Source organism: Tenebrio molitor, chromosome X (assembly GCF_963966145.1).
Source record: "Tenebrio molitor chromosome X, icTenMoli1.1, whole genome shotgun sequence".
In the NCBI taxonomy this organism is placed as follows: Eukaryota; Metazoa; Arthropoda; class Insecta; order Coleoptera; family Tenebrionidae; genus Tenebrio; species Tenebrio molitor.
In genome coordinates, this window is record NC_091055.1 from 8715764 (window position 1) to 8737750 (window position 21987).

The window sequence follows — 21987 nt, forward strand, 5'->3', positions numbered from 1 at the left end:
ATAATCCGGTGGTTTTCAATTTGCAATTGAAAATTCACATCTAATCTGAGTGCCTCCTACCACACAGGAACGGGAAGTTTACGGTTATTTGAGGAATAATAAATTGGTAAATTATGTAAATCCATTAGATAATTGAGAGCGCAAATTGTATCTCCCGATGTCCCGTGATGTATTGCTGGTTGCCTAGTTTAAGGATAGATATCTTTATTGTGTGTTTGTTTTTTTTGTTTTGAGGGTGACAAAAGGGTTTTCCAAAGATAACTTCGTGATTCGAAAGAGGAGGAATTTTTGGGGTCGTTTGATGTTCGTTGGTTGGTCACGCCCGTCGGATATCACCGTGTGGGATGTGACGTAAAGCTTAAAAATGCAACGGTGGCACGATGTGGGTGGGGGGATTTCAACTGCTGAGAGGCGTGTTGTTAATTCCAACTAGATAGATATGTCATTTCGTCCGTCTAATTTTCAATTCGAGTTATTTATTAGTTAGACAGTGAAATAGCCGGTATCAAAATGTTCAGCTGGTTAACGAGAGACAATAATAAGACCGAAGTGTATTCGAATGTCGTCGAGGGACTTAAGACCATTTACAAAAACAAGCTTTTACCTTTGGAACAGCACTATCAGTTCCACGACTTTCACTCACCGCAACTTGAAGATTCCGATTTCGATGCGAAGCCTATGATCCTCTTGGTTGGACAATATTCCACCGGTAAAACGACATTCATTAAGTACCTCCTGGAAAGAGACTTCCCGGGCATCCGAATCGGACCGGAGCCAACAACAGACAGGTTTATTGCTGTAATGTACGATGACAAAGAAGGAATCATCCCAGGTAACGCTTTAGTTGTTGATCCCAAGAGACAATTCCGCCCTCTTTCCAAGTTCGGAAATTCCTTCTTGAATCGTCTGCAATGTTCCTTGGTCAACTCGCCAGTCCTACAAAACATTTCCATAATTGATACGCCTGGCATCCTCTCCGGCGAAAAGCAGCGAGTGGACAGGGGTTACGACTTCACCGGAGTACTGGAGTGGTTTGCTGAGAGGGTTGACAGGATAATTCTCCTGTTTGATGCCCACAAATTAGACATATCAGACGAATTTAGGCGTTCCATTGAAGCGTTACGTGGGCACGACGATAAAATCCGAATTGTTCTGAATAAGGCTGATATGATCGACCACCAGCAGTTGATGCGGGTCTACGGGGCGCTCATGTGGTCTTTGGGGAAGGTTCTGCAAACCCCTGAAGTCGCCAGAGTGTACATTGGGTCATTTTGGGACCAGCCACTTAGATACGACGTAAATCGTCGCCTGTTCGAAGATGAAGAACAGGACTTGTTCAAAGACTTACAGTCCTTGCCCAGAAACGCGGCACTACGAAAACTGAACGACTTAATTAAACGAGCACGTTTAGCCAAGGTGCATGCCTACATCATTTCTGAACTCAGAAAGGAAATGCCCTCCGTTTTTGGCAAAGATTCTAAAAAGAAAGAACTCATCAAAACTCTAGGCACTATATATGAAAGACTGCAAAAGGAACATCAAATATCACCAGGAGATTTTCCAGAAATCAAGAAAATGCAAGAAATTTTGGGTAACCAAGATTTCACTAAATTTCACCCGATAAAACCTAAACTGTTGGAAATTGTGGATCGCATGCTGGCTGATGATATTTCCAGTTTGATGGCTAAAATACCTTTAGAGGAAGTGAACAATAAAGAAACAACAGCCAATGTTAAAGGTGGGGCCTTTGTTAACGTCGAGGACACCATATCCCCGTTCGGGTACAAAAAGGGAGAAGGAATTGATGCGGGGGCCGGTGAAATTGATTGGATCGTCAGTCGGGAAAAACCGAAATACGATCAAATATTTGATCAAATTGCCACAACCGACGGAAAAGTCACGGGAATGGGTAAGATAACTTATCACTATCATAGTATTATTTAATCGTATCGCTAATTGGTACTTTTGATTGCCAGTTTTAACTAGAAAATCTTATCCACAAAAAAAAAATAAATTCGCCGTACTGGGATTTCATTAAATTCTCATTGCGTTCCGGTTATTGATTTTATTCAACTTTTGAATGTTGAATGTCGTAGAGTGACAGATTACGTAATGATTCATCTATCCAGCTTAGGGTTTTAAAATTTCATGGACAAGCGTAATTTTTAACATGTGCAGCACCGCCACCTGAAATATACAAATATACAGTTGTTTACCAGTCAAAGCAATAAAATGTCAATTAAAAAATCGTAAATTTTTAGACTGCGAAAATTTAAAATTCCTCTGTTTCATCCATGGTCGCTATTAATGTCATAAATGCTTAATACACTTTTCTGTTAAATTATTTTCTCAACAATAAATTTCGTGACTGAATCAAAATTGCAAGAAAGGTGAACCGTTTACAATTACAAATGTTTATTCAAGGAATTTCTTTTTTTTATTAAGCTAAATTAGAGTAATTAGAACAATAATGATGACCTTCTTGGCCGCCTGCGAAACATTTATACAGAAAAAATCAGTAATTCAAATTGAAAAAGATGATTTAATTGAATGGAAAAGCTTGGGATCACAGTTTTAGATATATGTATTATATAAATGATTACGTCAAAATGTGTACTTTTAATCAATCCACAAATTGAGTACCTACCTAGCCTAGTATTTTCGTTAAATGAACAAACACAAGATAAGCAATCAAAAGTAAATATTACCAAGCAATAAAGAAACAGAATTTATTGATATGACATCACGTAATAGGTTAAATATTTGTTCTGAGGAAATTAAGATTTTTCTTTTACAGCTGCAAAGTCCGAAATGGTAAAATCCAAGTTACCAAATTCTGTATTGAGCAAAATATGGAAACTAGCGGACGTGGATAAGGACGGAATGCTAGATAATGAAGAATTTGCGTTGGCAATGCACCTCATCAATATTAAAATCGACGGGAACGATTTACCACCAGAACTACCACAACACCTTCTACCACCATCAAAGCGTTAAAATTAGTATTATTTTTATTTAAACATCCACAAGTGCTATATATTCATTGCATTGTCTGTGTGCCTCTTCAGTCAAGAATGTACAAAATTCAAAAGAATATTTTCTTGTCTTCATTAATACCAAAAACGGAAGAAATAGTTTTATTAGTTTTCTATCTTTATATTGCAATATTAGGTTAAATATAAAAAGTGATCACAATTACTAATACTGCTGTTGTATGTGATAAAAACGTGTATATATTTGTATTATATAATAACGATGACATTTTATTTAATTCAGATTATTTCATGTATGAACAATTACATTATATTTATATACATTTTTTGTAGAAGGCACTTGAGGAGCTCATTTTTCTTGTATTTAATCTAATAAACTAGTTCAGGGATTTCCTCTTGAAATAAACCCATCCAGAAATAGGGTGACTGAATAAATTTAATACGGCGATCTCTTCATTGGCAATTTTACCCACGTATAGATTCATTGAGTATAATTTCTGTCATCCTTGTTTGTAAAATTATTCGAACCGATGTATGCAACCATATATTTCCGTCTGTATTGTAAAGTGCATAAATAAAGACAGTCTTTAGCCTAACAGAATGATACGTTTTCCGATACAGCAATTAGCTTTTATTTAACTAATGGTCCGAGCGCGTACAAAAATTAAGTCACAAGATAACAAACGCAATTGTACGTTTATTAATTCTTACGGTAGTTTTCGTGCCGAATGCTTGACACTTCATTAAAAACTAGTGATTAATATTGTATCGGTAACACACGGCAAGATGTGGATTCATTTAACATTAGTTTGCGTGTCGGTCAATGATGTTGATACTAGCTGGGTCAACTTTAGAGATAACGTGTTGAATTATAACGTAATCAACCAAGTTCCCACATAATTAGCACTCCCCACAATAAAGTTTACTTTGCAGATAACACTGAAGTACATTATTTTGCAATGAACAATATTTTTCCAGTGGTCGCACACTTTCAATTAAAATAAATTTGGAATGGTGTTCTCTAAGGAACCTTTTTAGCGTTCATTTTGTCAGTTAAAAAAAAAGAAAATGAAATATGTTCCACACTTTCGCTTCTACACGATTGACTGCTATCTGTTGTAGTTTCACATTAAAAAAAAATAGAAGTAGATGTGAGTTCCAGTCCGTGTTATTTTCGATTATTTTGTCGTTACAGTAAGAAAACATTTAAAAAGAATGATAAGAGCATGCGCACTAGTAACACTTTATATTTCTGAAATAAATATTCAAAAACTGCCTTTGCGTCTATGATGTGAAATTAAAAAAATTACTTTTTTCTTAAATTTGTTTTGAAAAAAAATGTTTCTTGCGATACGGAGAATCATACGTTGACATTATCTTGAAAAATAATAAACTGTAAAAGTAAGTACTGACAAAAGATTTCCGTTATATTTGAAGAATTCTCTGATTTAGAAAAATAAAAAATTCCATTTTTTTATTTACTATATGACTCAATGAGGAAAATCTTAACCAACATTTATAGATTGGGATAGAACCCAAAATTCCTGCAGGGTAATTTACTTTCGTTTAATACATACTATCAGATGTTGAGTTTTTTGAAATTATGAAAATAAAAAAAACCTCGTTTAAAATGAATGGAGAGAATTCAGATCAAAATTTATAATCACGATTCTATTACATACATAATATCGAATGAGTCGCCTTTTGTTGTTGCCCGGTATAGCTCAACACAGCTTTGTCGTCTTCAAAAAACAGTGAAGTCCGTAATGAATAGACAATAAGGTTTAAGAAAAATAATTATATTTTGTGTGGAAATATTTTTCAAGTGTTTTTCATTTACCATAAAATTAAAAAACTGAGTTAGGTAGCAGCTAAATTTTACCTAGCAAATGTGGCGAGGTATACAGGTCAGTGCGTATACCTACGTATATGTACATACTATTTTTTTTTTTAATTTTAACTGAAAAGTTCTATAGAAACCAAATACATATGTTAGTTTGCAACATTATTTAAAGAAAAAACATATAAATCATTGATAAGATTACCAAAAATACAAAACAGCGTGTTATAGGTATAGTGTTTTTATTTATTTTGGGCGAATACCACAAATATTTCAACTATTGGTTGTTAATACATACTACAAAATATGTTGAAAATCATATAGCTAAAGATGGAACTTATTATAAAATCGTAGGTTGTAACGAAGGCTTAAACGCTAACAAATCTGTTAGTTTAGAGAAAATAATTTAAAGCAAGAATAAATTGAATAAGAAAAGCTATTCCAGACGCTACGTAGGTAATGTGGAATACCTTGGCTAAGTTTACTTGAATTGTTGATACTATATTTTGTCAAAGGATCAATGACTGCAAAAAGTTCATCAAGAATCACGGTCCAGACAAAAGTTTTCATCTTCTATTTATAAATTAATGACGATCAATTTTATATCAAGTATACACACCTATCGTAGCTGTTTTTTTCAAACATGACATGACAATGGTCGTTTCTGGGACAGGTTTTGTTAAACTCTTCGATTCTTGTTAAAAAGTTTATGGAAATTCCGAATAAGAAACATGTCCTACCTGAGAATGACCTACAAATGTTTTTTTAAACTTACGTAGACGGCAAAAGAATTTAAAAATGACAGAAAAACGTCTAATTTAGCCAAGATTGTAGATACATGCATTAAGTAGAATGTATAATGAAACGGCATCATTTCTCCTGTGTATAGTAGAACTAGCTCACTCTTTACTTTCTTTAAGTTTACTGTTTAAGTATTTAGTAATTCTGACGTCAGAAAGTGTGCAAGTAGGTAGGGTATGATTCTATTTTGATTAAATTAATTTTTTAATAAAATTCAACGACATTTAACGACTAATTAAGTAAAGTAGGTACGTGCGAGTGTACGGTATGGTTCACGGTTGATATCATTTGTAACATCTATAGGTATTTGGGTCGATATTCTATTGTGAGCACGTTAAGTGTTTTATTTTGGTCGTTTACGGCGATGTATTAAATAAATAAAAATAAAAATTTATTAATAAAAACGTTTGACTTTAACTATTGCGTTATGCTTTTTATTTGATAATATTTATTGTCGATATTTACTTAACTTGTTACATGACGTTAGCTCTACAAATAATGAATCATATAGCAATATTTCATGTCAGGGTGATAATACAAATAATAACTACTGTTCTCTACAATTAAGTGCGATTGCACGTTCTATTAAATGCGACAAATCCCATTAAACTGAAGAAGTAAAATTTTCGGTGGTGGTAGGTATTATTTGAGCGGCCAGCAGAAAAGCAAGAGTTGAATATTTATCAAATGAGAAGTACAGTAGGAATGTTTATTTGGCAAGATTTTTGTAATGGAAAGAAACTTTGATTTGTTAAATTTGGAATGTTGATTTTAAGCGTAATTATTGAATTAGCTGTGAGTCATATTTCGAAAATATCCTGCTCTGTGGCAGATGTAAGCAAGGTTTATTTAATGTTGGCAAATAATTGGAAGGCCTTATCTAATGTCTATATGTAATACACACAGCTACATATACATATAGATATATAAATGTTCTATCTAACGAGAGATAGTTCAACATTATATATCTAATTGAAATAAGTTATCGACTACAATGAATCATTTTCGAAAGATTCGACAAGAATTATGAGTATTAGTCATAGTGATGTTGTGCGCATGCGTGATTGTCCAGGCCAGCCAATAGCGAAGAAGGAATTGCAATGCGGGCATGTACTGAATGGTTTGTATGGTGCATGACTCATTGACTCATATTCATCCGTCATCGACGACTATACGCATACGAGGTTATTTTAGTTAGTGCTGCAAATTTCGCGCTTTTAAGGATGTTCCATATTGGACATTTGTCTCGCTTGTTACAAGAACTCTAGTGGAAATTTTTGTGCTTCGAAAATGTTGATTCGTGTGACAAGTGTGCTTGTTAAGTGTAGTTCCTATTTGTAAATAATGCTTTAAATACCTGTTGTCAAACAGTCTGGATTAATTCGGTCGTAACGGCTTTACTGAACTCTTTCCCCTGGTAAGTCTTATTTATTTACATCGGCGACCTTTAAATCACGTACATTCCACGCGTCAATTCCACAACTTGATAATTTCATAAACAATCAATAAACATTTAAATTATACCTTCCGAAACCTCGTCCTCTCTCGTTTTGTCACAATTACATCTTCCTGTTTTCTTCAATTCTTACGCTTTTGTTGACATTTCCCTGTTCTATATTTAGAAGTACGTTCCTTTGGCCTTTAAAATCTTTATTATGCTAAACACTACTCTCTCGAAATTCCTTTATGGTTTCTTCATGTACAACTTCCCAATACGGAATAGATCGATTACCTAAGTGAAATTTCATAAGTTATTTATTACCAACCTGTCGATACTATAACTCACTTTTTTCGAACATACTGTAAACAGTAACAATCAATGCAATCAGTTATTTCTTTCATACCAGTAGCTACAATTTTACTCTACCGCAATTTCCTTATAAGATTAGATAATTTTCTGAACTTTTGAATGTATTTCCGTTATTTCGACTCCGACAGCGATAACAACGACGTTTTCGTATTCCCTACCAACTAACATTACAAATATTTTGACAGCTGTCAGATATTTTAATGCCTTCTTGATTTTAACGAAATCTTATAATGTAAACATCTTCAGCATACGAATCTGAAAATGTTGAAAAAAACTTCTTTAAAACAATCTTATCGAGGATCTTTGTTATCTTATCACAGATTACAATAATAATAATTGGTAGTTAAAATAATGTAACAATCGCGATTTGTTGTTGATTAAATTGATATTAATGTGTTTATGTTTTATGATAATGCTGTTGATTAACTAGATAGCGATGATTCTTGACTGTAATGAATTTTCATCTGTTGTCAACTTGTTGCTTGCTCGTCCCCTTCGTAACGAGATCATGTGACTCAGCCAAAACATGACGTTAATTTATATATTATCCTTGACGGGATACTACATAGAGTAGATACTAGACGCAAGTGAATGATAATTAAGTGCACATTCAGATTTGGTACATTAGTCAACTAAAAACCACCTTTGTGTCAAGTGGATGTAGAGCAAGTACCTACCTATATCAAACGATACGTTATTCTCTTGTCGATACTAATAATCAAAACATTGACAGAGACCGAGTGTATCGTAAGAGAAATATGATTTTCGTTCGGGTAAAATTATCACTAAAAATACACAGATTAGGTAGGTTGAACTCACCGATGTGTTGTTGATGTTGTTGGTCGGACGTACATACGATGAGTTTTCTAGTGTATGTTGTCATAGAGATATTAAAAAAATTGGCATGGGTTAAAGGAAACGCGCTTTTGGTTCGAACGACATCGCCAGCAAAAATAGTGTATGTATGTCAATTATGTAGATTGACGTTATCAACGTGTTGATTGTGAGGATAGACGATTTTGGTATCACGCTGTTCTAATTACGCGAAACGGGAAATGGTAATTAGCTTTCCAGGACGTCCGAAGGACGGTCATTCATTGAATTTTTCATTCATTATTCATCCAAGTCGTGATTAGCTTCGAAAATAAGTCATTTCGCGATAGTTGACTGAGTCAGCGTTGGCGCTGCTGTCGCGTCGGCACTTGGGGGGGTCGAAGAAGCATCCGAGGGTGCTTGGTGTGATGTCGCTTTTATAAAGAGAACAACAGCATATGTTGGCACTAACGTGAGTTTTCCTCAACTCTTCCAGATATAGCGCGTGACGCGCGAAACTAGCGTCATGTCAGTGTGTCTCGAAAGCAGTCGGCCGCGGGACGGACTAAAGCTTCCTCTAAACAGAAGTTTTAGCGAACCTGGGCCCCCGACTCCAGGCCATCTCACGCTAAGTCCGCCGAAACGCTGCAAGCTGGAGACGCCGAGTGTCAGTTTACCCACAAGTCCCTGCGCGGAGAGCGCGACCCTGCAAAGGGCTCTTGTCTTAAAGAAGGTCAAGACGGTGGACCCGGATGGGCTCAAAGTCAAGCTGGAGGCGGCGCGGCAAGGGCCGAGACTGTTCGTCGTATTGGACTGCCGACCCTTCATCTCGTACAATGTCAACCACATAAATGGCGCGATCAACATCAACTGTTCCGACAGGTTCAACAGGAGGAGGTTGCAGCAGGGAAAGGCCACGTTGGCCGACCTGGCCACCACGCGGGAGGGAAAGGATGTGTTGAAGAGAAGGGCCTTCAAGGAGGTCATCGTCTATGACGACAACACGTGCGACAAAGAAAGGATAACTGCCACTCAACCTCTTCTGTTGGTACTTTCCTCGCTAGTGGAGGATAACAAGGAACCTTCACTCCTCATCGGTGAGTCGGCTTTTATTTTCCCTTCTGTCTTCCGATTTTAAACACCCACGCGGGATTCGTTCTTGCGACCTGTACTTGGGACTCGGCCAGCATTGCCGCCTCACGTTTGTTTATTTGCCGATACTTACGGCTGTGACTAACACTCCATATATGCGCCTTTTCTCCTTATTTTAGGATTCTAAATTTACACCGAAACCGCTGAAAAAACATCGACCTCCGTTTTTACACACTCGAAAAATCTCAACTAAAAATTATCTCAATTTCATTTTTTTTCCTCATTGAATCATAATGTTTGGGCAAAAACGTCTTCAGATCAGCAGAGATCGTCGTCACCTTTCTCCGAGAATAAGTCACGTTTGTTCTGATGAAAAAAACATTTGTTAAAAGAATTTATCTGACGTAATCGAAAACTAATGTCACTTTCATATGTCGGACACTGATGCGGCTTTAATTACCCCGAAAGCGCCAGCTTTAAGGTCGAAATGTCAGTTTTCGAAGCGAAACTGCGTAGTAAAAAGTTGTAAGGCACTTGCAAGTTTTGCTAAATCAAGGCGAGTTTTAAAATTGGTATTATTATAAAAAGAAATGACACTATTCAATGTTTGATTTAAACTGAGCAATGCTGTTGTAACTGTTAAGTAATATTTAAATATTTATTCATATCCATTTAATTGCGTTGTAAATTTGTTTTGCCACATTAGCTACATTGTGTACAAATAAAATTAAAAATGCAACGTCAATTTCCATTTATCGAAGGGGGCCGGCCTCTCGCTTGCGATTTTAATAATAAAGTTATGATAAAAATTTGTCAGCTGAGTCACGCTCAATGGTGGAAAGTGTTATCCACCTTAGCTAAGCGCTGTGTGACGTTACTGTACAAAAATAATCGTCAATTTTGCATTTTGCGCACGGCTCGTTTTGGTGATGAATGAGTAAATTTTTAGAGATAAAACCCAAATTTACTAGTCAGGACCGTCAATAATCAAATCATAACAAATACTGTCTGAGATATTGCAATCGAACTAAATTGACACCAAAAAAAAAAAACAAAGTTCTTTGTATGTCACAATTATTTTTTTGTACGTTCAAGATGTTATTAAGTTGACCGCTAAATTGATTAACATTTTGTGCAAACAATTAGTCGTGTAAAATTTAGACAAACAATGACAGCTTTTGAGCCACATATTTTCCTAAAAGTGAAACTGTTTCCAAGTTTCATCTGTTCATTGTTATTGTCGTCTCATAATGCAATTAATTCTCAACAAGGCAGCCATAATCAGATAACATAAAATTAAGATTTTTATCATCACCATACATTGATTAATACACTTGTGTATTTTCATACATCGATACTGTTACTTTCACTGCGAAGAAATTTATCGTCGCCTACTTTAACACTGTGTGAAGTAATTAGGAATAATTGCCGGTATGTCTACACTTCTGTCATATCGGTGTTGCGTAGATTTTTATTCTACGCCAATATAATTTTACAATTTTTTTCTATTCTCCTTTCAAGCTGCCTACCTACTTATCTTCCATATAAATTGCTGTGATAAAATATGTTTTTAAATAACAGCTTTAACAGCACAATTATAAGAGAAATGACGTCAGTTTTTTAATCTATTGTACTGATACGGATATGTACGTATATTTTTGATAATTTTACTTCATGTCTCTAAAATAATTCTGTCTCTGTAGTACTAGGCAAGCATGCGTGCAGTCTTGATTTTGCGTTAGGAATTATATTTATTATATATGGGGGGTGGCTTTTATATCCTCGTCCTAAAGTTGTTACGTACTTCGATTGCGATCCATATAAATCAATAACACCGCACTCGATCGATTAACAGATACTCTAAATATGATCAGATGTGCATGTGAATGCGTTTTTAATTTGATGACGAAAATCGTTATCTCGTACCATTCGGTGAGAATACTAAAAAGGTTACCTGGTACAATTGTGTGTATTAATATTGATTTCTGTTTGCTTTTGTCTTAATTGTACTTTTACTAAAGTCAATAGAATAGTAAACCTTAGTTTCGTGGAGCTATTTGCACGGTACTGACACCTCTTCAATTCATACACACGCTGTATAACGTACAGGGTGTACAACCGTGCATTAGTTTACTTCATGATGGGATTTTTAAAGAACATATTTGCGCAAAGGATTGTCTATGACTAAAGTTATAAATTGTGAAAACAATGCCGAGTGGTTTATGACAGTCACTATTTATTTTATTTATGGACGGCGAGATTTTGCGGCAAGGCGAAAAATTACAATGAACTTTTACGACTTCTCAGATTCCGAATGGTTCGGCCATTTAACAAAGAAATTCATAGAAACAATTTAATTTGTGGAAATAGTGAAAAGGAGTCTCTCCAAGTCAATCCGAAACTTTACCATTGTGTTTTTTTTTTTTTGCAAGAAAACTGAGTGTTGTGTGATTTAAATGATTAAAATATGACTGTATTTATTTATGGCTCGTTAGCTTTTGCCAAAAGTCATTTTCGTAGTTCGATGACTAACAACGTACGGCACAACGGATCTATTGTACTTTGGAAGTTTTTACGTGATCATTTTGGCGGGAAACTTTTATTCAAGATGAGAATTAAAAATTGTTGAAATTTTTTCGGTCGTACGTGTCGACGTCAGACTACAGCACGGGGTAAACTCATTCTACTAATTTTAAATAGTCAAAAAGAAAACATCGTATTTTTATTTTTGTTTGAAACGTCTTGGCAGGCGGCACTTGGTGTAATAACTTCGAGCTCGCGAGAATTTGTGGTTTTAGACCTGAACATTCGAAGAGCTAACCAAATGGAAAACGTATTTTAATATTTTTTTTTAGAAACCACTATGATGTGATAGATTAATAAACCATGAATTTTATTTATTTATACAGGGTCGCTAAAAAGTATGGATACAGCTAATTATTTTCAGAACGGTTTAGCAGAGCTCGTTGAAATTTGGCATACAGTTAGAAGTGTTTCAAATCTATTATCTGAGATTTTTTCAATTTTCTAACATCGTCTATTTTGAAGATATAAGGATAACTTGATTTTTTTAAAATGGCATTGGGGATTAAATTTAATACATATCTTTAAAAAAGCGTATTTTTTGTGAATTCACTGATGTAACACATGCGTATCTTATTTTAATCGAAACTTGATAAAAAATTATAGAATTAATAAACATTTTTAAAATGTGAAATTTTGTTAGCCTTGGAAATAGCTATCGTTAGTTCTTTGCCGCCTGTATTTTGACCAAAAAATAAATAAAAGTCAATAATAAGTGTAAAAATAAGACTTTTAACTGAAACATAATAGGTACATATACAGTGTGGAAACTACTTATGGAATAAATTCAGTAATTTCAAAACTAATGACAATTGTCGAAATCACTGAAACAGGTCAATTTTTATTTCTCATAATGCTTATTTTAAGTTACTTCACTTGTTCATGACATCATCCATTTTTGAGTTACGACGTCATCACCAATTTTTTTAAATGACAACCCTCACTTTTTTCTTCTGTTTCTGATAGACCTTCCTATTACCTAAACGATGAATGAAAAACATTGGTACCTTACATAACAATTTTTTTGAGAAAATGATAAATTTTACTTCAAAAATTTAATTTAATTTTTAATGTAAAAATATTAATTGACCTTAAAAAAGCAAACAAAGATCTAAGGTTAACAATAAAGTGTAACGCAAATGTTGAAATTGTCCCCCGCCAACAATTTGGCACTCATCGACACTTTGTACACTGCGCTCAGTAATGTCACGGCTGATTTGTTTCATTTCAGCGCAAATTCTCTGGCGTAAATCTTCTAAATTGTTTGGTATATTAAAATAAATCTTCTATTTTAAATAATACCCATACAAAAGAATTTTTATGTTAAAAATTAAATTGAATTTTTTGAAGTATGTAAAATCTGTCATTTTCTCAAAAAAATTGTTATGTAAAGTACCAATTTTTTTCATTCATCGTTTAGCTAGTATAAAGGTCTATTAGAAAGAGAAGAAAAAAGTGGGAGGTCATTTAAAAAAAATAAGTGTGACGTCATATCTCAAAAATAGATGACGTCATAAACAAGTGAAACTACTTAAAATAAGCATTATCATAAATAAAAATCGACCTGTTTCAGCGTTTTCGACAAATATCATTAGTTTTGAAATTACTGAATTTATTCCATAAGTAGTTTCCACACTATGTATTTTAATAAAAAAAAAAAATAAAAAGTTTAAACCCAAAATAGGTACATAATTTTTATGCTAAAAAGATTTTCAAAATGACGGCGATGTGGGTATGTGTTAAGCCGGCCTTACACCAAGGCAACAATTGGCAACATGTTGCCTGCAACATTTTTTAGTAATGATCGGCAACATTGCTAAAAAATGTTGTAGGCAACATGTTGCCAATTGTTGCCTTGGTGTAAGGCCGACTTTACGTTACTGAATTGACAAAAAATACTCTTTTCAAAAATATTCAATTTGTCCCCGTGCCATTTAAAAAAAAATCAAGTTAGCCTTGTATCTTCAATACAAATGATGTCAGAAAATTGAAAAAATCTCAGATAATAGAATTTAAACACTTCTAACTGTATGCCAAATTTCAACGCGCTCGGTTAAACCGTTCTGAAAATATTAGCTGTATCCATACTTTTTAGCGACCTGTATGTCGGAACCCACATATCTATAAATTGCAAATTACGACTAACTTTCTGAAATACATATACGTTATTTGTAATTTTCAAGCTTATCTCAAGTGTCTAGTTAGTGTCAAAGTTGGTACTTATTTGATTAACTCCAAAAACTGAAATTTTTATTTCATAAGTAATAGACTTTCTTTTGATATAAATATTATAGAATTGTTACGAATATAATTGGATGAAAAATAAAAATGACATTTATTTCTAAACAAGGATCTCCAGTGATAATAGATTGCTTCAGTTTTAGATCTTAACGTCGATTTGCGGGTAAAGTTGTTCGATTTAATCGAAAAAAGATAAAATAAATTTACAATTGATGTGATATCAAAAACATTACCTGTATTAAAAAGTAGTATCACCTGTTGAAATGGAGACAAAAATGAGATAACCAACGTACTTATTTTATGTATCGCAGATCCAACAGAAAAGTGACACAAGTCCAAAATAACGAAGTTCGGTTTTATCAGTTTTCACTTGGCATGGCAGCCATAAATGTTTTCTCTTCCATAAAATACAAAATATGTACTTTAATAAAAAAATACGCTTGTCATATTTCTTTACAAAAACTAATACATATTTAGAAAGAAGTTCGAATTTTATGAAAAATTAATTATTTTATACTTTTGTTATTATTCTATTGGAGCTTGGAGCAATGATATGTTATTGTATTGTCATTGAAGTGTTGGTTGTTTTGTACTATTGTCGTTGGATATTAAAAGCAAACGTAATGACTTCAACATAACCAATTATACTTAGTTAATATCGACTAAAACAACTAAAAGTACAACTTTTCTTTCCGTTGAGTACATTTTTTTACGTAGATCTTGGTTCAAGAGTTATGAAGTCTTGGAAATTACCATGAAATCATTTGTCTATTTTAATCAAATAATAAGTTTTACAGTTTTTTATGTTACAGTGAGATTTTTATCATTTTGATTAGTGGCAAATTCGTACGTCAAACGAGATAACCATCCTTTTGAAAAGCTGAAAATCATCGATCATCACATACAGATCTTGTCGTGTGCAAAGCAGGACTACAAAGATAATTCGAAGCGTTATTATTTATTACAAAGGTCAAGTCGCTCCAGTTTGGCTAAAGACTTTTCCAGTGGGTAATTTTCATCGTTATAAATAAGCTTCGGCTACACCCAAAATGCTTTTTGTTTTAATCAGCATGACTAAAAGCAGGTGTTGCACATTAAACGTTTGAGTCAGTGTTGTTATCATAATAAGAGTTACGCACCCTCGCTAATGTAAACGTATACCAGTCATTTGTGGAACAGTATCACAATACATAATTCGAATAATGCAGCTTTGATTCCAACAATCTGACCACACGTTGAATAATTTTTCCATTGAAGTGTCATTGTTTAAACAAGAATAAATCATCGTAAAATTTACATACCTACACATTATTCGTTTTTGTTTCCACTGATTTCGAACCCAAAAGGAAAATACCCGTTTTTCGTATGTCATATCATGTCTGTTGATATTTAAGTACATATTTACGACTGAAATGTGTGATCAATTTTGAATTATTCATCGGACAGTCGATTTCCGCTATCCCTTCATATTGATTTGCGTGATTTCTTAAAGTGAGATCGAATTTTCAACGTGATTTTAGAATTGATCTTAAATTGTATCGAAAAAAAAAAATTGAGTGTGGATGTACCGGTTCTCTTGGGACATGAAAATCGAAAAAAGAGACGAATCACAGGTTTATGACTAATTTTAAGTGTCATCGAATTGGATATGTCATTTTAACAATGTAAACTCAATCAATAAAAGTGTATTCAGAGCGATTATCGCGGACCGATATGTGTATGAATCATCCGCAATTAGTTTTGTTATCTCACGCTGACGGTTTTGAAATTGTGGAGAGGAAAGATTGTATTAATCCAAATAAAAGTTTGCACACGTTTACATCATTATTATCGTGATCGTTGTTGGTACAAGTAAACAATAACAATGTCGTATTAGTCAGAAGAGTTCTTCAAAACATTTGTCTTTTAAATTACTCACAGAACAGGATTAATATGGTAAACAAAAAAAACTGTGGTATTTTCTGGAAGTACAAGGGGATTTCGATTTCGTCCTTGGGTCTAAAATGACGCAGAACATAAACATTAAATGGACAGCAGTGAATGACGCATACTCCCCTCCAAACTTCACATCACTTGGTGATCGTGCTCGCTTCGGAATCACTTGCATAGTATCTGACAGACATTTGGTGGCTTGAATTATCGGTTTGACTGAAATTTGTGACTGAACCCTAGTGTATAAAGTGCCCACAATGAGGATTAAGAGGCCGAGCAACTGCCTCGTGTTGCGTTTCAGGCCAATGCCTCAACAACCAAGTGAGTACCTTCATTCACAATTTCGAGTGTTACTCATGAATTTTGATATTCAAATTTTTGGAACGCTGAATGTGTTTGAATTCGTAAACGTTTCGAGTGAGTCACAGTTTATTTTCAAAAACCGGAGATCCGAATAACTGAATAAAAAACGGAATTGATAACGTACTGTTTTCCATAAATTTAAGTCTTGTAGTCTGCAGTGGACTTTAAATGTCGTGATACATCGTTGACCGGAAAGTGACTTTCACGATGTCACCCGACATAAACAGGAAACACTCGTAGATTTTTCAAATTTCGCTCGGGGATTCCCGCACCCTTTTTCTCCCCGATTTTCATTTGTTGGCCGTTAAACGTGACCAAAACCCCATCGAGTTAACCCGCAACGTAAACATTTCTATTTGAGTCACTACTTGTTTGTCATATGTCACCACGCACCCTTCTACAGGGTGATTCACCCAAAAGCACATCACCACAACTTGCGAAATCGGGTTTTGTTTTGCGACACGCAAAACAACAAAAAGTCAACAAAACGCGTAAGGGAGGACAATCAAAGCGCAAATTATCGTCAATTAACGTCGTCGCGTGCTTCGCGTTGCATTTGTCAAAACTCGCACTTGCTCATCTGAAATTTGTTTGTCGGTTGTTTATGTTGTTGGTAACGTTTGTATTTTGCACGGATGACGTCACGCCGACAAATTAGGGGTGTATAAATCTGCAGTTTTGGGGTGTTGATTGTAAACAATTACGACGAGCTAGTGCGATAAGGGTAGCGTATTGTACGGCGTTTAAATAAAAAAGCGGGGTGGCAACATCTGGTCCTGTGAGAGCTTCGAAGGAAAGATCCGTTATTGTTCCCATCTTATATGAGTCACCGACCAACAAATAAGGTTTTCAATGATCCCTCCGGCATTAGGGTTGAATATGTGAATCACGAGGCGAGTGTTTAAATAATTTTTATTGAATTATTAATACCCCTAATATGCACCAGATTTTTCGAAATGACTCACGACGCTCGTTTGTAATGCTAATAAGGTTTATTATTCATGATTTCGAATTCCTGTACCCTTCTTGTCTTACTCATAAATAAAATGAACTAATTTAAATGCTGTGTGAATATATCTATTTGTTCTGACCTAAAATGCACTAATTAATGTGATCACGTGTCTGTTCGATGTCGGTCACGTGCACCGGTTGTGTAACGACCGTATTTGAAAAATTTGGAAAATGCGTATGTCGCCAAGAAAATGTGTGTGTGGCATGTTGTTCTCATGAATGAAATCGCGAAAATTTGATTGGGGTTGGGTGTTGCGAGACTTTGCTTTTGGAATGCTGGATGAAAGAATTTGGGGTCTGGAATAAGTGAATTTTCTTGGGAGAGATCGTACGTCAGTAGCGCAGACACGGGGAATTGTCGTAAACGCTTCAACTATGAGTCATTCTGTTGGTTTTCAGGAGGTCACACCGAATTCCATCGTAAACACAAGGATCTGTGCGAAGACACTTTGGTTTCGGGACTGACGTCTAGGGGTTTGCCTTCGTCGGCATCCTGTCCGGCCCTGGCCGACATAGATTCGCATCCGGCCTCCCGAGTTTTGCCCTTCTTGTATCTGGGCAACAGCAAGAATGCAGCCGACTTGTCTTGTCTACAAGATCTCGGTACCACCTGCGTTCTCAATGTAACACCACAGCTGACCGGCCACCACGAAACCTGCGGGATCACGTACAAGCAAATACCTGCGACGGACAACGGACATCAAAACCTCAAACAGTATTTTGAAGAAGCTTTCGAATTCATCGGTAAGTCACTGATTCATCAGTTTTTCTTCCCGAGAAGTCATTGTTGTTTTCGTCCGAACGGTGTGGCGCGCGTAATTACCCAATTATTGTCTTAAACCGCTCAAATTGATTAGCAGAGGAACGGAGTAGTTCGGAAACTCCCAGTATCCGGCTCGAAGGAGCGATCATTTCAAGTCGGTGGAATTTTGTGGCGACCTCGTTCGAAATCAGCTTGCACAAAACAAACAGGAAGAACTGACCAGATATCTGGTCTCGAATATCCTCGGAACAAGTCCAGTCCGCCTTCCTCTTGTGCAAGTTAATTTCGATTCGGTATGCGCAAGGGGAAGTAGAAGTAGAGTTGGACAGTCGATGGCGAGCGATTAATTAATTGGAAGGTTTCGACGTCGAGGAAAAGAGCCGACTACGGTTCACTCCGTGCATTCATTGTCCCAGAGAGAAAGCAAGCACGGGTGCAAGTTCTTATGAATGGCCGCACATTTGGCCGGGTAACGGCCTTGTCGAGAGTTTTGAGTCACACCAGTCATTACTCATCCTACTCATTGTTCAAGGGCCGTTGGCCGACGTTCCCGTGACTCATACGCGGTATCCCGTAACCATATGCGCAAGACATTAATTGTGTTAGTGCCCTAAAGCCCTACCTCTCTGTTGGTAAACACGGTGATCAGCCAGTCGAAAGGAATTGCTCGTTAACAATGGACGGACCGTTTAACGGCCCAACGTTTATCATTTCGCTTTTCCCCGACCCGTCATTTCCAATCAGAGGCCGAGCGCGTTACGAAATCGAACAGGTCAATAGTCTTATAAATATTACTCTTAATTAAATTTCTCGAAATGTCAGCACCGGTGAAATTTTCTTACATCATTCAAATGCGCTTTCTGTCCATCGGTGCGGTGCGTTCGCCGTCAGACATCACCCACCACCCTCCACCCTTTAATCGAGATGCAACCACCACATATTTACTTTTTATGGTGATCCGTGTTTTCGATTTTCGTTTTTAGATAGCTATAAATACGAAGTTCGAAAATAAACTAAGCCTCTAATAAAGACCGAGTTTTAGAAGAATGACTCACGTACTCCTGCCCCACTCGGTTCGGTCTATTTTAATCGGCCCCAAATACTTTCGGGAAATAAAAATAAAATTTCATTATTATATTAATTACACCGTGTTATCCTTCAGCGCTGACGCATCGAAGGTTGTTCGGTCGCCTTAAGGCACTGGAGTTCCGGAAATGCTATGGTCACAACCAGTGTCGCACTACTACACGCTATTATTATTATTCAAAAATGACGGGATTACGTGGAGATGCGTCGTCGATATCAGTTTATTGCTAAATCGTGATGTCTCATTCGATTAGTCACGCGTTTGAAAAAATACGTCGAGTCGTCCTTGTTGATTAGAAAAACTTCGTAGATACGTCGACTTGTGGCGGTAAATTTGAATGAATTTGTATTTTTTGTTGCAGAGGAAGCGAGGAACAACGGACTGCGGGTGTTGGTACATTGCCAGGCCGGAGTTTCACGCAGCGCCACAATAGCGATCGCTTATATAATGAAATACCAACAGAAATCGATGGTCGAAGCTTACAAAATGGTGAAAGCTGTCAGGCCTATAATATCGCCGAATTTGAATTTCATGGGACAACTTTTAGAGTTAGAACAAAGTTTACGTAGCAATAATCACCAATGTTGTTGGAGTCAACAACCCAGTGACGAAGTGACACAAGGCTGTAGTGTTTGAATGCATTATGAACATTAGAGATCTTCTTTGAAGCCTCAGAATAAATAAATTTTAGTCATTCAACTCGCCATTTAATTTTCATTCTAGTCTAAATATTGGTGAAGCATTGATTCTGGGACGTTTTTATATTAAAATCGAGCTTTAAATGCGAAAACTGTAGTCACAAAATTAAGTTATTTATTGCAGCCTGCGCGAATTAGGGTAGCTTTAAATTATTACTGTATATATTTTTTTTTATTTATAACTAACACGATCAATGCTTTACTACATGCGAAAATGGCTGTGTACCAATAAAGATATTCACTATAAGATAGTATGCAGTAGAACTTATAACTGTGTATTTTTTTTTTACTCCGAAGCAGCTTGTTTCCTTTAAGAAAATATGGCTAGTGGTAAAAGAAATACTTTCTTAAATTCGTGAAAGTCGTATCAGTGATTGTATAAAGAAATGACAAGAAGTAGATTTAAAATCAGATACAATGTAATTGTATTTTGCAGATGTCATGATCGGACATGATTCTTTTAGTTTATTTAATTTATTACTTATTCGTAGTGAATAATTTATATATCGAAAGCCGCCTAACTATAAAGTTCAACGGGTTAAACCCCACTATTATATTATGTCATAAAGAATAATGTTGCCATAGTTTACTGTTCATGAAAAATAAGTCAGTGTTTTAGTTTTTAGTTTGTAATGATAATCGTATGTTTTTTTTTTATGTTGTTCAATATGTAAAGGACTTATTTTGTTTGTTTGGAATATTATTTTAGTTTAATTTAATAAGGAAGTATTTTGATGACTAGGAGAATGAACATATTTATTAAAAATTGTCGTTGTGATTTTTTTCTCATAGTATTTAAGTTCTGTCATGGAATGTGTAGTTAAAGCAAGGTGCGAAAAGATTGATGGTGACTTATCAAATCACTAATAGGTGCACATTGTATATTATAGCGACACCATCGCATTAACAAAATTGTGCCTTCACTATTGTTTTGTAAGGAACTTCTTATTTATAAAAGTTCAGACTGTCCATATAGTTGTTTCGTTCAAGTCCATAACTTACAATTACAAAAAAAACAAAAATTGAAAATTGTGTTTTACTCACTCCTAAGATCTATCACACGTCACAACGACGATGAAAACTATCAAAGTCATTTTAATCAGAAACGTACAAATGGTATAAAATCGTTACAAATTTTATAACGCTCAAACGTGGTTTATTATTGCATTTATAATTCTTCGTGATGAGAGGGGAACTTTTTCAAAATAGCGTTGTAAAGATTGTAAAAAGCATAAACGCTAACAGTTATTATGACCAACAATGCTATGCCAAAAACTACACTTAAAAAGCTTCCGTCGATTATTCCGACAGGATTCGATCTTCTTCCTTCGTCTATATCCCCAGCGCGTTGTCTCTCAGCCATCAATCTCTTCATGTTGTTTAATCTTTGTCTCAATTCGTCCACGGTATCTCCAGTCGGTTCTACAACACACGTATAGGCAACCAAATATACACTCAGCAAGAATGATTCAGACGACCAACTACACAACGCAAGAATTCCAACTGGTTTTTAAAATTACTACTTTCAAACAGACAACATGACGTCATCTCTGAGAACTGATCATAATTTTCGGATTTTTGCTTTCATCATGCAAAAATGCAGACCAAAAAGTGCAAACCGTCAATAAAACAATGTGAACTAAGAAAAGCCGACAAGTCAAATATTCAAACAAAAAAAATGTTTTTTAGTGATTGTCACCTGTCCCCAGAATTGCGTCTGGAAATTAGTGACTCACGAATTTCCGTAAATTCTTTATCTAACTGCCATAAATAATGATGACTATTTTAATTTTTATGGTTCCTGGAAGAAGCAAGTATTAAGAAATTAAAAGTGTTGTTACTTCAGGAAAGTACAAATTTAGACAATTTAAAAAATAACAACAAATCCGAGAATACTTACGTAATTATAATTCTTGATAAAAGTAGGAGTAAAAAGGATATGTAAAGCATGATTTTAAAA

General features: G+C 35.3%; 2 protein-coding genes across 3 annotated transcripts; both read left to right on the forward strand.

The window, feature by feature from the left end:
- Window positions 1-356: 356 nt before the first annotated feature.
- On the forward strand, window positions 357-3382 carry LOC138140158 (EH domain-containing protein 3-like). The gene is made up of 2 exons (XM_069060948.1): window positions 357-1909; window positions 2798-3382. Exons 1-2 carry the CDS (start codon window positions 511-513, stop codon window positions 2995-2997), a joined length of 1599 nt encoding a protein of 532 aa, XP_068917049.1. The 5' UTR covers window positions 357-510; the 3' UTR covers window positions 2998-3382.
- Window positions 3383-6774: 3392 nt separating this feature from the next.
- On the forward strand, window positions 6775-21056 carry puc (puckered). Of its 2 annotated transcripts, none has more exons than XM_069060956.1 (4): window positions 6775-7051; window positions 8754-9354; window positions 17879-18223; window positions 19691-21056. In XM_069060956.1, exons 2-4 carry the CDS (start codon window positions 8784-8786, stop codon window positions 19963-19965), a joined length of 1191 nt encoding a protein of 396 aa, XP_068917057.1. In that variant the 5' UTR covers window positions 6775-7051; window positions 8754-8783; the 3' UTR covers window positions 19966-21056. The 2 variants fall into 2 exon arrangements, with proteins under 2 accessions (XP_068917057.1, XP_068917058.1); XM_069060957.1 differs by lacking the exon at window positions 6775-7051 and adding an exon at window positions 8224-8248.
- The last annotated feature ends 931 nt before the right edge of the window (window positions 21057-21987 follow it).

Bases quoted from the DNA above. Each gene is read 5' to 3' on its own strand.
- puc (XM_069060956.1), top strand. From the start codon at position 8,784: ATGTCAGTGTGTCTCGAAAGCAGTCGGCCGCGGGACGGACTAAAGCTT. The intron at 9,355-17,878 runs GTGAGTCGGCTT...GTTGGTTTTCAG, and splicing joins GGAACCTTCACTCCTCATCG to GAGGTCACACCGAATTCCAT. The intron at 18,224-19,690 runs GTAAGTCACTGA...TTTTTGTTGCAG, and splicing joins AGAAGCTTTCGAATTCATCG to AGGAAGCGAGGAACAACGGA.
- LOC138140158 (XM_069060948.1), top strand. From the start codon at position 511: ATGTTCAGCTGGTTAACGAGAGACAATAATAAGACCGAAGTGTATTCG. The intron at 1,910-2,797 runs GTAAGATAACTT...TTTCTTTTACAG, and splicing joins CGGAAAAGTCACGGGAATGG to CTGCAAAGTCCGAAATGGTA.